General features: G+C 34.3%; 2 protein-coding genes across 6 annotated transcripts in view; one reads left to right on the top strand and one right to left on the bottom strand.

Moving 5' to 3' along the window:
* LOC127945815 (dual specificity calcium/calmodulin-dependent 3',5'-cyclic nucleotide phosphodiesterase 1A) overlaps positions 1–12,287 on the top strand; it is a 54,723-nt gene extending 42,436 nt beyond the window's left edge. The window contains exons 13-20 of one of the 4 annotated variants that reach the window (XM_052541881.1): positions 1,305–1,386; positions 1,473–1,593; positions 2,017–2,189; positions 3,499–3,834; positions 5,241–5,297; positions 5,694–5,774; positions 7,584–7,706; positions 7,827–11,750. In XM_052541881.1, the coding sequence (XP_052397841.1) occupies positions 1,305–1,386; positions 1,473–1,593; positions 2,017–2,189; positions 3,499–3,834; positions 5,241–5,297; positions 5,694–5,774; positions 7,584–7,672 (939 nt within the window). In that variant the 3' untranslated portion in view covers positions 7,673–7,706; positions 7,827–11,750. The other 3 variants (XM_052541885.1, XM_052541884.1, XM_052541883.1) reach the window with 3 other exon arrangements.
* A 601-nt stretch (positions 12,288–12,888) lies between these two features.
* Positions 12,889–14,275, bottom strand: LOC127945821 (protein phosphatase 1 regulatory subunit 17-like). Of its 2 annotated transcripts, XM_052541899.1 has the most exons (3): positions 13,796–14,275; positions 13,504–13,626; positions 12,889–13,402 (listed from the first exon to the last, which is right to left on the bottom strand). In XM_052541899.1, exons 1-3 carry the CDS (start codon positions 13,971–13,973, stop codon positions 13,332–13,334), a joined length of 372 nt encoding a protein of 123 aa, XP_052397859.1. In that variant the 5' UTR covers positions 13,974–14,275; the 3' UTR covers positions 12,889–13,331. The 2 variants fall into 2 exon arrangements, with proteins under 2 accessions (XP_052397859.1, XP_052397858.1); XM_052541898.1 differs by having other exon boundaries at positions 12,889–13,626.
* Between the last annotated feature and the right edge of the window lie 225 nt (positions 14,276–14,500).

Here is a 14,500-nt window from a genome sequence, read left to right as displayed (position 1 = left end):
TGTTAATTGATTTAGTCCACAAATGGAACCTTATTGCAAAGTGTTATCAAAATATTTAACCAAAATAAATAAATAAACAAATGTAAAGATTATTTAAACTATATCAAATGTTTATACTTATGGTAGTATTTGTCGTACTAATGCATGTTCATTTCAATAATAATAAAAGTTAAATTATTTTATAAATCATTCGAAAGAGATTATTATTATTAATAACATTATGTATTCGTTTATTTTTTTACCTATTTATTGCATAAAGGTAATACCAATTTGAGAAAATGCACTTAATTTTCTTGAAACTATTGTGAAAATGTAAAACAATAAATGTATAATCCTGAAAATTGGCTTACAACTCCATGTGAAAAATATGAATCCTTATTTTTTTCTTTTCAGATTTGATTAGAATAAATGTTGAATAATTTATAGATTGACTATAGTAAATGTATGCCAACAAAATAGAATATACAGTGGTCACTGAGAATATCCTGTTTACTAGTACAAAGTAAGTGCCTATAATAAATCTCTGATTTGAATTTCATTCACCGAAAACCTTGCAAATCCACCCTTGATCGTTCTAGGAAGTGCTCATCAGTGTCAACTTAACTTTGTTTCCCAGTGATCTAATCTTGAAAAGAGCATTCCAAGCCTGTAACGTCCACTGTAAAAATCCCATTAATCTCCTTTAAATATCCATTTCCCGCTTTTTAACCTCAACATTTGAAACTCTTCTGGATCACCGTCAGCTTTTGCATCTCAATGAAGGTGTAGAAAGTCATTCAGAATTACTTTCCAGGGCATTTTCTTTTTTGTATGATTGAATAAATAATGAAGTAGAGCTCAATTTCCTTGCTAAATCAAAACGGATTTAATTCTAATCCAAACACAGTGTGTTTTTAAGAGATGAGTATCTCCTCATAATGCCAAACCAATTAACTTCCCATTGTCTGACTTGATATCACACCGGTCCCATCTTGGCTTTTCTAAAAGAGTGAAATTAAATCTTTGATTTATTGACATGTTTAAGCTAATAAATGATCAGTTCATCGCAGGTCAATCACCCTCAGAAATTATAATTGCAATTTCAGAGTCAGGAATGAAATATCAGCGTTGCTCAGGAAATTGATGGTGACTGTGAAAAGTGCCATCAGCAAAATTGAGCAAAAAAACTATCATAGCAAAGATTTTTTTTTTTTTTTTTTGCTTTTTTGCTTTTTAAAAAATGCTCTTTTATAGCCCCATTCATAATCAGAAATCTTTATCTGTAAATATGCTAATTGGTGCGTTTTTTCTACTTTTTGTTAAAGGGCGATAAGGAGGCAGAGCTCGGGCTTCCTTTTTCTCCTTTATGTGACCGCAAGTCTACCATGGTGGCCCAGTCTCAGATCGGTGAGTGATCGAGCTTGCATGTGAATCGATAGGATTTGGTATACCCACATCTGTGTGTTATGATGCTCATTTCACTTCCCTAACAGGTTTCATTGATTTCATCGTGGAGCCCACCTTCACTGTGCTGACAGACATGATTGAGAAAATCGTGACTCCGCTGATCGAAGAAGCCTCACCCTCCGGCCTGACTGGATTCAGACGGTCCAGGTGAGGACAAATGAATGGGCAAATTAATTTACTAGCACTGGTTGTTCAAAACACTGATCTCGTTCAAAATTTTGGGGTCACAAAGTTTTTTTTGTAACCAATGAATACAGCAAATCAGCAGATTAGAATTATTTATTTTAAACAACTGGTCAACTATGTAGGAACCCTTTATTTTAAACTTGGATAATTCTGTTAATAACCTGCTACTTTACTTCCACTATACACTTTTATGAGGTCATTATGTCAGTATGTGTGAACTACCAAACATGCATTGTCTATGGTTTGTCCCAGTGGATGCACATCTTTTATCTAGTCATGAAATTGCAGCTTATGACATCGCACTTAAAAGTGATGTACTTCCATATAATCTAAAGACAAACATTTACTGGAAGCTAAATAAATACTCACTCTGTGTTTGTGCAGTCTGAATAACATCCCGTCGGACAGTAAACGGTCTGCAGTGAGAAGCACTGGTTCGGAGGGCGGCACTTCCATGCACTGCTCCGTGAGCGCTGTCGATTTTAAGACCTTCAAAAGCACCTGGAATGAGGAAGTGCATAAAAACAGAGAAAAATGGAAAGCACAAGCAGCAAAAGGTATAAACACACTTTTAATAAAAATCGAGAAAGTTGTGCTGTAAATTTTTAGAAATGCTTGCTCCTGTTGCTTGTACTAAAGGTTGGGGATTTATATAAAGCCATAACTCTTAATATTAAAATTTGGCTTGTAACTTATGCTGAACATAAATAAATAGCTGGTTGAACAGTGGATCCAGGGCATATCTAAAGACCAGAAAATCAAGACAGTAAGGGCACTCATCTCTTCAGAAACTGTAAAAATCTAGCTTCAGAAATAATGTCTTTCAGAAATATAAATTAATTTATTATGAACAAATGATTCAAGAGCTCAGGCTTAACAAATAAACAAAAACAAATCTACATAGCATGAATGTAGATCTCCATTTGGTTCAGACTTTGTAGATAAATAATGTTAATATTAAATCATGATTGACTACATTTTTACTTAGAATATGACAGCAGATCTCAGAGGAATGCTTTATCATTTCAAAGAAAAGTTTTCTGACTATAGTTTTCAAGGGATAGTTCGCCCAAAAATGAAAATTACCCTATGATTTACTCACCCTCAAGCAATCCTAGGTCTATATTGCTTTCTTTTTCTAGATGAATATACAAAAAAAAAATGTCTATATACAAAAAATGGCCTGGCACATCCAAGCTTTATAAGTTTTTTTTTTTTTTTTATAGTCCAAAAGAAGTCCAATAAAGTGCATCCATCCATCATAAAGCTTGTCCCACATGGCTCTGGGGGCTGAATGAAGGCCTCCTTTGTTGAATCGATGCATTTGTGTAAGAAAAAAATCCATATTTAACATTTTATAAACAGTAATATCTAGCTATTGCTAGCTGTTGTATGGATGTGCTTTATTGGACATCTTTTGGACCATTAAAAAAAAAGAAAACACCCACTCACTGCCATTAGCAGGTTCCCCTGGTAAAATTTGCATTCTAGGAGCTAAATATCACTTTAATGGGGTCGCTTCAAGCCATGGGCATGAAAATCAGACCACGGCAACAGTGTTAAAGTAGCCAAATTACACTAGAAAACCACAGACCTGGCAACACTGCTTCCAGCTTCTTTCATTTCCATTCAGAAGTATGCAAATGCAGGAAAGCGGAAATGCAAAGACTGGTTAACAACTGTTGTGATTGGGGTGGCCAATCCTAGCTCCACCCACGTGAATTGCTGTGTTAATAAAAAATAAATAAATAAAAATTTATTCTGACAGCACTTGTTTCAAGAAACTGAATGTAAGAAATGTTGCATGCTTGAAGTGATCTCACTTTCACAGTGCCAGGAATGATGAACTGAATTGTTGTGTGTTAGATCTGGAAGAGAAGGCCAAACAGGAAGAGAACGAGGAGAAAGCTCCTAAAACCGACACAGACACACAAAGCAGTGACAGCAAAGGCGATAATACTAAAAAAGAAGACAGAATCAACACGGACTCAAGTGTGAAATCTCAAGACAAACGAAAGGAAGACACAAGACGAGAGAAGGATTCAAAGAGAGATCGAGAAGCTACAGGCGATAACAAGGAGCCCAGAGAGGAAGAGGGTAATAAAGACCCAGGGGGGTTGAACGGGGCTCAAACACCGGCGTCTGACACCAAAGAGCCCGAGACCTGCAGTGACACGGACAATAGCAAAAGAGCACACAATGGTGAGTGTCAAAGTTTTCAACAAATCTCTTGATTTTTCAAATTAGATAATTTTAAACTAATTCTAGTTATATCCTGATATGTGGATATCATGTTCACATGTTTAGCAAAATGTAGTGACTTTGTGTCCAACTTTTTTTTTTTTTTTTTTATCTAAACACTTGTACTGATCCATACTTGGTGAACTTTGACCTTTGGTTTACCTTATACATGATATAAACTAGTGGTTGATTAATATGAGTTTTGATCATGATTTTTAACATTATCATTATTATTATTATTGACAATATACATGTGTATAATGTCATAAAAAATGTGCATGATGTAATCTAGAGGTTGACCAATATGCATTTTGATAATGGCCAAAGCCAATAATGATATTTAGATACTGGCTGGTTGATAGAAGATGCCAAAAAAATATATATAAATAACTACCAATAATATTTAAAATATTTAATAATATTGTTAATTGTTATTGTTATAATTATTACATATTTATTTAATGTCCAAAGAAATGAAATTGCAGTAATGAAATAACTTTCATATTTTCCAAATTAAATTCATTTTCATATTTCTTTCTCAAAATGAATAATAAAAAAATTGGAGTAATTGTAATTTACACAATATTTTCTCAAAATTAATTAAAAAAAAATTAATTCGATTAATTGGACACAGTTATCAAACTATTGTTACAGCCCTGGTCCAAAGTCAGGCAGGTAACAAATAAAAGGTTCTAATAATCAATATTTCAATATTAAATATGGGTCAATATATAGGTCTATCACTACCATAAACTGTACTATACTGCATTTACCACTTTTGCCTTGCTTACCTTTGTGTTTGTTGTAACCAAGCACTTTCGCAGCCAAAACATTTTGCAAAGACGGTGGTTTTGTTCTTAAATGTTTCTAATATACTTGTACAGTAGTACACTTTAATTCTTATTCTTATGTGTTTTGTAGTGTACAGGGCTGTCCGTGTTGTGTAGTGTGCTCTATAGCGTATACTGTACACTACAATTTATAGTGTGCTGAGTGGTGAATAGAGTGCAAATGTAATGTGCAGTGTTTAATGTCCTCAAGCAAGCATACTAACTAGTGTGTTCTACTTACTAGTGCTGTAATGTATTGTGTTTTGCAAGCGCTGTGTGCTGCATTATGATGAATTCTGTAGTGTATGTGCATTTATGATCTTGTCAGGCATTTCTTACTAAAGCTAGAAGAGAAGGATACAACTAAGGATACAATTCAAAACATTTCTAGAAAGAACGCAGAGCAGTAGTATTGTTAAACGGTTAGTGGAGCGGAAAAATGGTTGTTTATGTTAGAAAAGCTCTTGTCTTTTCTTGTGTTTGTTTGTTTGCCCTGAGCGGTCTCAGTTAGTGATCCGTGTCTTATCTGAATGTCAGGGAACGAGGAACTGAACTCACCTGACAGTGACGACAGTGAAAGCAAGAGATCGGACGGTAACACCATCATCTCCTTTAACTGTTGGAATCACATAGCGGCTGAATCCTAATTTGCATACTAGCAGCCTCATTTGCGGCACTGTGTCCTAACCAGGCATGACACAACAAGTTTGCAGTAACAAAAAATGTAGGATATGGGAGAAATGTTACGAGTTTGTATTACTTGTTTTATTGTGTTGCACCTGATAGGACACAGTGTAAAATAGTGACTACAGCACATTATACAGATAAAATTATCATCTTGGGTGTCATATCAGTACAAAAAAAAAAAAAAAAACATCCAAGGGTGCATTCCTCTAAAATCCAATGGAAGTTTATTATCCCGGCACCTTTGGCACACTTTTTTTTTTTTAAAATATATGATTTTACACTCCTTATCTCATACTTATTTAGAATTGAATGTAAAATGGGAATCAGCCTCTATGAGCAGGAGAGCTACATTCATTTCCCCTCATCAGGACAGAAAAACCCATGGTGATTTGACATGCTTTTTCTTTCACCTCTGCATTTCAATGTAAATATTTATCCATTTACTTAGTCTTGTGTTTTTCTAAGCCTGTATGATTTTCTTTCAGGTGCATTTTCATGGAATTATTTATTTATTTATTTTGGCCCATATAGTGAATAGGGCTCTTGCTCTGAAAAAAGGTCCAAAAAAGAAAAAGCATGATTAAAGTAGTCCATATGACTTAAACACTATGTACAATAGTATCCTAGGTTGTATCTTTAATAGAAATGCGTTTTGTTTCTATGCTTTGAGATGTTTTTAACTGTGCATTAAGTTTAAAAAAAAAAATCAGTAAATGCAGTAATATTGTGAAATAATTTTACAATAATTTATTACTGTTTTATATTTGAATATATTTTAAAATCTAATTTATATCTGTGATCAAAGCAGAATTTTCAGCATCATTAATCCAGTCTTCGGTGTCACATGATCCTTCAGGAATCAGTCTAATATGATGATTTGCTGCTCAAGAAACATATATAATATTTATATTTACACACATAAAACTGACCTCAAGCTTTTGCACAGTATTATATATGGATTCAAGCCAAGGATTAATAGATATTTTATCTAGAAAATAAGACAAAAAGTACTTGTTCTGCAGTGCTGTTTCCACACATGATTAATAGTTGTTGATGTCAAAATGAGCTAAATGCATCTTTGGTGCTTTTTTGTAATTTTTTTGAGCCTTGACAGCCCCCATCCCAGTTCACTTTTGTTGTATGAAAGAACAGCCAAGACATTCTGCAAAGTAATGCATCTTTGTTTTCCACTAAAGAAAGACATTCATATGGCTTTGGATTGACATGATGATCAAATTTTCATTTTTCAAGGGTTACTCCACCCCAAAATGAACGGTTTGTCATTAATCACTTACCCCCACGTCGTTCCAAACCCGTAAATACTCAGTTCGTCTTCGGCACACAATTTACGATATTTTGGATGAAAACCTGGAGGCTTGAGACTGTCCCATAGACTGCCAAGTAAATAACAGTGTCAAGGTCCATAAAAGGTATGAAAAGTCATCTTCAGAATACTCCATCTGCCATCAGACGTGCAATCTGGGTTATATGAAGCAACGGGAACACTTTTTGTAAGTGAAGAAAAACAACAACAATGACTTTATTCAATAATTCCTTTGTCAACGGTATTTAGCTTTGATATGAAATAAAACAGCGCATCCTTGTGGTGCGGAGGACACAGAACAGCATATGCAGCACGGTTATATGGAGTGACACAGAGGAGCCCTTTGACAAAGGAATAATTGAATAAAGTCATTGTTTTTGTTATCTTTACTTACAAAAAGTGTTCCCGTCGCTTCATATAACCTAGATTGCACGTCTGATGGCAGTTGAACTTTGACACTGTTATTTACTTATCAGTCTATGGGACAGTCTCAAGCCTCTAGGTTTTCACCCAAAATATCTTAAATTGTGTTCTGAAGATAAATAGAGCTTTTACGCGTTTAGAATGATATGGGAGTAACGTTGAGTTCTTAATGACAAAATTTAAATTTAAGGGCGGAGTATCCCTTTAAGATACCTTCATAATCACCTTTTCTGGGATGATAAAGTCCGCATACAGTAGACAGTGAGAGATTTTGTACTGTATAAAACTACAGACAAAGACTATTTATATATGTTTAGTTCATCCCTCCATCTGATTCTGAACACGTGGCATGTCAGTTGTCGTAGCACCTCATTCCCCTGTCAGACATCAGTCAGAGCTGTGGAACAGGAGCTCTAAATGTGCCAAATATCTGCTCTCCTCTGCAGACTCAGAAGACGAGCACAGTAACTGTGGGATCTCCCCCTCTTCACTGGCAGACAGTGCAGCCGCTGCATCTGCGCCTGATGCAAACTAACAGCACTCCAAATCCTGTACTATGCTGTCACCTGGTGGTTATCTTTTATTATTCATCCTTTTTTTTTTTTTTTTTCACATCTTAAAATCAGATCTTTTTGTCTCTGATGGAGTTTATTTTTTCATACTTTCTGTAATTCACTTCTGTCTTCAAGGATGCACTCCTGGTTTTAGTTCAGAGATACACAAAACCATATAGGACTGAGACTTTGGCATGAGACGGATGTAAATCCTTGCATCCATGCAATGTAAAAAGTCATGCGTGGTGCCGCGGTGGCTTTTGGAAACTGTTGGCACCAAAGCCACACGCATGAAGATGAAATGTGTCCCGTGTCAAGTCGATGGAGACCTACCCAGCTGATGATCTTCCCTCGGGGACAACGTGACATCTGCTGACCACTCAAGCGCCAAACCAGCACAGACAGCGAGCCGAGAACTTCAAAGAACTCCAGTCCCTCAGAGCGGCAAAGAATGTCTGCAGAACTGCTGTTCATTTACCTCTTATTTTTATTTGTTAGTCGTAAATTTGATGTTGCTGTCGTCCGTGTTTGTTCTTTTTTCTGTGTATGATACTGTACAGTTTCCATCATGTGAGTCTTCTGTGCATATGCTTTCAGGAGCTTCTTGATATCAAATGGTGTATGTGATTGAGGGTTTGATTGTTAGTATAATGGCCCATAATCCTTCAATTCAAAAGTCCATTTGAACATAGAAGATTTTTTCACAAATAGTTTTGACATTTTGACAACTATTCAAATGATTTTGTTATATGTGATTTGCACAACATATATCTATGTTAGCTAGATATAATGAAATTAGGAAAAAAATGAAAGCTTATACACAGTGGTCCAAAAGCCTGAGGTCACATTGAAAATTATGGGTTTTCTTGGAAAAAAATAAATAAAGATTTAATATATCAAAATGCATGTTAAGTTATGATGTAAAATTATACATACATATATATAATTAGTAAACATTAATGTACATTTTTCTAATTCTCACTCATATCTTATTTTATTACTCTTATTTTATATATTACATTTTGTATATTATCTTTTTTTTTTATTACGCATTTTCTTTTTTTGCATTAAATTGGAAAAATACCTAATTAGCCTCAGATTTTTGGAGCACACTATACTGATTAAAGGAATAATTCATCCAAAAATGAAAATGTACACTCACAAGCCATCTAAGATGTAGATGATTTTTCTTTCTTCATTGGAACAGATTTGGCGAAATGTCATTGCATCACTTGCTCTCCAATGAATCATCTGCAGTGAATGGGTGCCGTCAGAATGAGAGTCCAAACAGCTGATAAAAACATCACAATAATCCACACAAATCCTTCAATGAATGTCTTGTGAAGTAAAAAGCTCCATGTTTGTAGGAAGTCCATCATTGAGGCATTATAACTGTAGTTTAATTCTCATTCTGACGGCACCCATTCACTGCAGAGGATCCATTGGTGAGCAAATGATGTAATGCTACAGGTCTCCAAATTTGTTCAGATGACAAAACAAACTCATCTATATCTTAGATGGTTTGAGGGCGAGTACATTTTTAGCACATTTTTATTTTTTTATGTGAACTCTTTCTTTACAATTAACAAAGGTACAGCTCCCCTTTTTTAAAAAAAACAAATGATATCTGATTATCTGTGTTATTATAAACCAAATCTGATGGGCCAGTTTCTCTCTTAAACCTCTGCAGAGATTGTCAGCTGTTCAAGATCTTATAATGCAGTAAATGTAATTATTTTCACATTAGGTTGTGTTTTGAATTTTCTTCTATTTTTATATTTAATGTATATAAAAGAGTATATTATTTATGAAGTGTTTATAGGGAAATTTGGTATGAGCAATGAACAATATTAATCGTAGGAAGGTGTACTAATCATGCTTACTCAAATCTCGGAGAGAATTATTATCTTATTTTTGTTTTTCAATCTGGTAAATGAGGAATTTTAAAAGCACATTTTAGCATGAGCATCTTGATCAGTCAGATGCTGCGTGCTGTTATTACATTTTAGTTCATCATGCTAGCGAGGTATCCGTGTAAAAACTGAGTATAATGCACCTATCCATGAGAATCTTTTCATACATAAATTGTAAAATGTAGGAAAAAAAAGGCTTCTTGTAAATATGCAGCAAAATCCAGCGCAAAATCCAGCTGTTGCCTCAACCAAAGATGAATATAATGTCTGTGCCTCATTTATTTGGAGGTCATCGCAAGCCATCATTCATGCATGCTTCATATGAGTCATTGGTTGGAAAGCAAGAAAGAAAGATAAAGAAGGAAAAATTGTTGCCTTATTATTATTAATTACAAATCCTTGAGAATTATTCTCTGTTGTCATTCATAGAATATTTGTGTCCATCTTCCTGTTTAGTCATCCTCCTCTGACTCGGTTCTGAGTCACGACACATATCTTGAGCTTTCTTTTTGTCTGTGCTTATGTCAACGTTTTTCTTCGTATCTGAGAGACACTGAAGTGATTTCATCATTTTTATTTTACTGGAGAGTTGTGAATGTCAGCATGTTGCCCTTCTCAGCTCCGAGGCTGATACTGTTGACTGAGACTGAGACTGATACTGTGCCATTATAAAATGTTCTGAATATTATAGTGATATTTTGTTTTATTCATTTTTTTTTTATTGCCCCTCCTTTCCTATTAAATTTCCATGAGCAGAGCAGAGTTGGTGACTTACTGCAAATATCATTTTCTCCAGCAAAAAATCTAAACATTATTAAAATAAGCCATATATATATATATATATATATATATATATACATCCTCTGAAAACAAACCTTGTTCAGTTAATTAAGAATGTTTTGATGGAAATCAACTTAATACTGATTAAAGCTGCAGTAGGTAACTTTTGTAAAAATATATTTTTTACATATTTGTTAAACCTGGCATTATGTCCTGACAGTAGAATATGAGACAGATAATCTGTGAAAAAATCAAGCTCCTCTGGCTCCTCCCAGTGGTCCTATTGCCATTTGCAGAAATACATCGCTCCCGTTAAGAAACAACCAATCAGAGCTGCGGTCCGTAACTTTGTTTGTGTTCAAAATGTAGAAAAATTTATATAATAAGTGAGTACACCATGAATCCATTTCCAAACATGTTTTTAGCTTTTCCTGAATCACTAGGGTGCATCTATAATAAGTGTTTATATTCTGACTATTTTAGATTGCTTCGGGGGTACTGCAGCGGAGTAACCCAGTACCTTTGTGATTCTTCATAGACATCAACAGAGAGAAGTAGTTCCGGCTACGATGTTCTTCCGCAAGACGCAAGCAGTTCTGTTTATTAACCACTAGAAAGTCAAAAGTTACCAACTGCAGCTTTAAGAAACCTCTTTGCTGGATGAACTTTGAGTCCATACTAAGGTTTCTGACTATAACAGTTTTTCCTCAAATCTTGACATTTCTGAAGAGTCATTTTTCAACCTCATGTTTGGCGCATTTAGGCTCAGAATGTGAAATTATGTAAGTGAGATGTACATTTATAGAATATTGAAGTTGATGAGTAAATATGGCACAGTGAGATTCTGCCTTAATAAGTGTGTTTTGTTCTGCTTTGTACTAAATCGTATTCGGCTCAGTTTAGTACACATATGGTTTTGCCAGGAAATCAATGTGGTGTGTCAAAACTAAGCTAATTTTTATTAAGGGTTATTTTTTTTATTTATTTTTTTTAAATCCTCATGTACAACGTATTTTTCTCGAACATAAAAGGAGGCTCTGATCAGCAGTGCACTAGTGGCATAAATCATGTAGTGCTTTACAGCCATCTGTTGGCTATCTAGTGTACTGCATCACTGCAGTCAAACACATTTTTAGATCCACACATTGTTTCTTTAAACTTTTTATATTACTTATACAAAGTATAATTTGTCATGAGATGTATTTTTTCTACATTAATGTCTGTTGATCCATTCGTTACTTTTTTTATTAAAAAAAAAAAAAAAAAAAAAAAAAAAAAGTATGGCAGGTGTGGTCATGTGATCATGCTTGTTTTGATGCTCCTTAATTGCACTTTTGTGACAATAAATCTTTACTCAAAGGGCTCAGATGATGAGTTTGAGACTTTATTTTGGATATATATTCGATCTTTATGTTTATGTTTATGAATGGTTGTCAAAAATCTGCTCTGTTTTTTGCAGCTCCGACTCGCCGCAAATACCACCTGGTCAGATACAGTAAGAAACCCAGTTACTGTGCCAACTCCTACTTGCCCTCCCGCTCACAGAAAGAGGACAGCAAACCCACAGACCCCCGTAGCAGGGCCAGACACCTACAGAGCATCTCTCTGAGACGGGGGAGGTGACCCTACCTGTAGCACACACACTTCTGTCTGTACTGCACTGATGATGGAGTTGAGTGATGCTATTTCAACCCAAAATCTAAATAAATGCATAATTTATATTTAGCAAGACAGTACAGTCTATTATAAGACCAATAAGATTTTTGCATTGTGTCAGTTTTTGACAATTAAGCAGTTTCCCAAAAGATTCTTATTACTGTAGTAAATACAGAAAAACAGATAAACTGTTTAAAAATATATAATTTATTTATTATTTTTTTTTTTAAATTCACGTTTTTATTTTTATTTTGATATAATTACAATAGATTTTTTTTTTTTTTATTCTTGTTTTTTTTTTTTTTTTTTTGCAAAAATACAAAAATACACTATGCTTCCCATGGCATTTTATTTAGCATTTATATCAACATAAGATAAAGGCACTATAAAACTTCTATGATGAATATGTACCTTATTTTTCATTTCATTGAACCATAATAAGAATTGGGGAGTAAAATATGCTTAATTGTGCAAAATATAAATTATTTTTTATTTGTAATATTTTTATTATACACACACACACACACAAATCCATATAATTGTACTTTTTTTTTTTTTTTGTCATTGTTATTTTCAGTTGTGAAAATAAAAAGCACATTCCATGCAAATATGCACATTCCATTGTGGAAACATAAAGGCACTACAACAAATGTTACCATATTAATATTTTACAAAATATTTTATTTTAGTTACCGTAAGATTTTCTTCAGATTTTGGGGTGAAATATGACATGGACATGTTCTTGAAAGGTTTCTTTAGATTGACTCAGTTAATCTAATCTGCTGTTCATACTTAACCCGTTTAATCCCAAATTGTTTGATGAGTCATTATTAACCCTTTGAAAATCAAGTTTTTTTTATTTTTTTGGATAAGTGTGTGAAAAATTCAGTTTTAGGGTCAGTCAAGTTGTGTCCGGTGGGATAATGTGTAACTAAATTCACATTTTTCTGCAGTCATCAAAATTTGTATATATTTCAAGCTATTTTAAACTCTGTTTCATCACATTGTAGGGTACTATTATGCATAAAATCGCTTATACAACACTGATAGGAATAAACTAATGCACTAGAAAATTTTTAGAGTTTTATAAATGAAAATCACACTTTTCCAACCTGATGTTCATGCTGCAGTTAAAATAGGTTATTTGCATCATTCCAAGTTGTTTATACAATGTAACTCAAATGATGAAATGACAACGCAAAAAAATATCTGCGAAACCTACATTAAATGAAGGCTCAGACGACAATAAAAAATAGCTAGCTACAATGAAAACCAAATGTTTGAAACACATCTACTTCTTCATCTCCTTCTCCTCATCCTCCTGATGAATCATTTGAGCCTCTGTCTTCATCAGTCTGACGCCTGTGAAAGAAAAGCGCAAAGAACTGAGACAAAGAGACGGCGAGAGATGGATGGAGAGGGCGTGAGGGTGACAGTGAGAATGCGAGAAATCAAAGTCTTGCCTGGTATGAGTGGAGGGCTGTTGAGTACGGGAGTGTCTTTCCTGCGGGGTTTCTTCTGTCCCAGTTTGTCCTGCTGATGTTCCTCGGAGCTCTGCTTCTGATTTTCCATTTCAGTGTTCGCATCTGCAGGAGAACATTTCAGAAACAGGCTCACACTGCTGGTCTATGTGTCTGGATGCATATTTTGACCCTTCTATTATCAGTTGGTAGTTATTTTAAAAAAACCTTGAGAAACGTTGTGCATGCAGAAATACATGCAGACATGCAGTGAAAAACAGGCTGCGGTACTCACAGAGATGCTCGTGCATGGTGAGTGTGTGTTCAGCTTTGTCTGAGAGTGACCTCACACAGTCAGTGGACATGCTCCCCACAGCAGTCTGTTCAGGTATCAGATAACAGCTCATGCTCAATACACACACACACACACTTATATGCATGACAAAGGCTCTGCCATATTTACTGGAAAGCATATTTACTGAATGTTTGAAGCTGATTAAACAAACACAGCTTCTCACAAAATGATAATTTTATTTCTGTTTGGGCTCTGAATTTAATGTAATTAGCTAATTTAATGTATTATGGTAAATTATGTCATGTCAATGCACTATACTTGAATGCGTCGTATTAGATAGACAAAAAACATAATGTGTTTGATTCCATGTTAATATTCATTTTTCAAAGAACATATGTACTTCCTCCAGGAAATTACATGACAGAGAAAATAAAAATGTACATTCGAGCACAGTCAGCTAACAAAAATAACACCAACAGCAATGAAAACCCGCTTTTGGGACACAAAAACATATATTTTTCTACTTTTTTTTCCATTTATTTGTATTGCCGTGATAAATATTAGTATCACATTTATTCACATGCAAAGCAAATATATTAATATTACAAAATAAATTACACACACACACACACACACACATACATATATATATATATATATACACACACACACACACACACACACATATATATATATATATACACA

Source organism: Carassius gibelio, chromosome A24, assembly GCF_023724105.1.
Source record: "Carassius gibelio isolate Cgi1373 ecotype wild population from Czech Republic chromosome A24, carGib1.2-hapl.c, whole genome shotgun sequence".
Classification (NCBI taxonomy): domain Eukaryota; kingdom Metazoa; phylum Chordata; class Actinopteri; order Cypriniformes; family Cyprinidae; genus Carassius; species Carassius gibelio.
This window is presented reverse-complemented; position numbering and strand designations above follow the sequence as displayed.

What these genes read in the sequence shown, in the direction of transcription:
- LOC127945821 (XM_052541898.1), bottom strand. Translation starts at nt 13,973, where the DNA reads ATGCTTTCCAGTAAATATGGCAGAGCCTTTGTCATGCATATAAGTGTG. An exon ending in CACCATGCACGAGCATCTCT is followed by an intron (nt 13,627 to 13,795) that starts GTGAGTACCGCA and finishes GTTCTCCTGCAG; the next exon opens with ATGCGAACACTGAAATGGAA.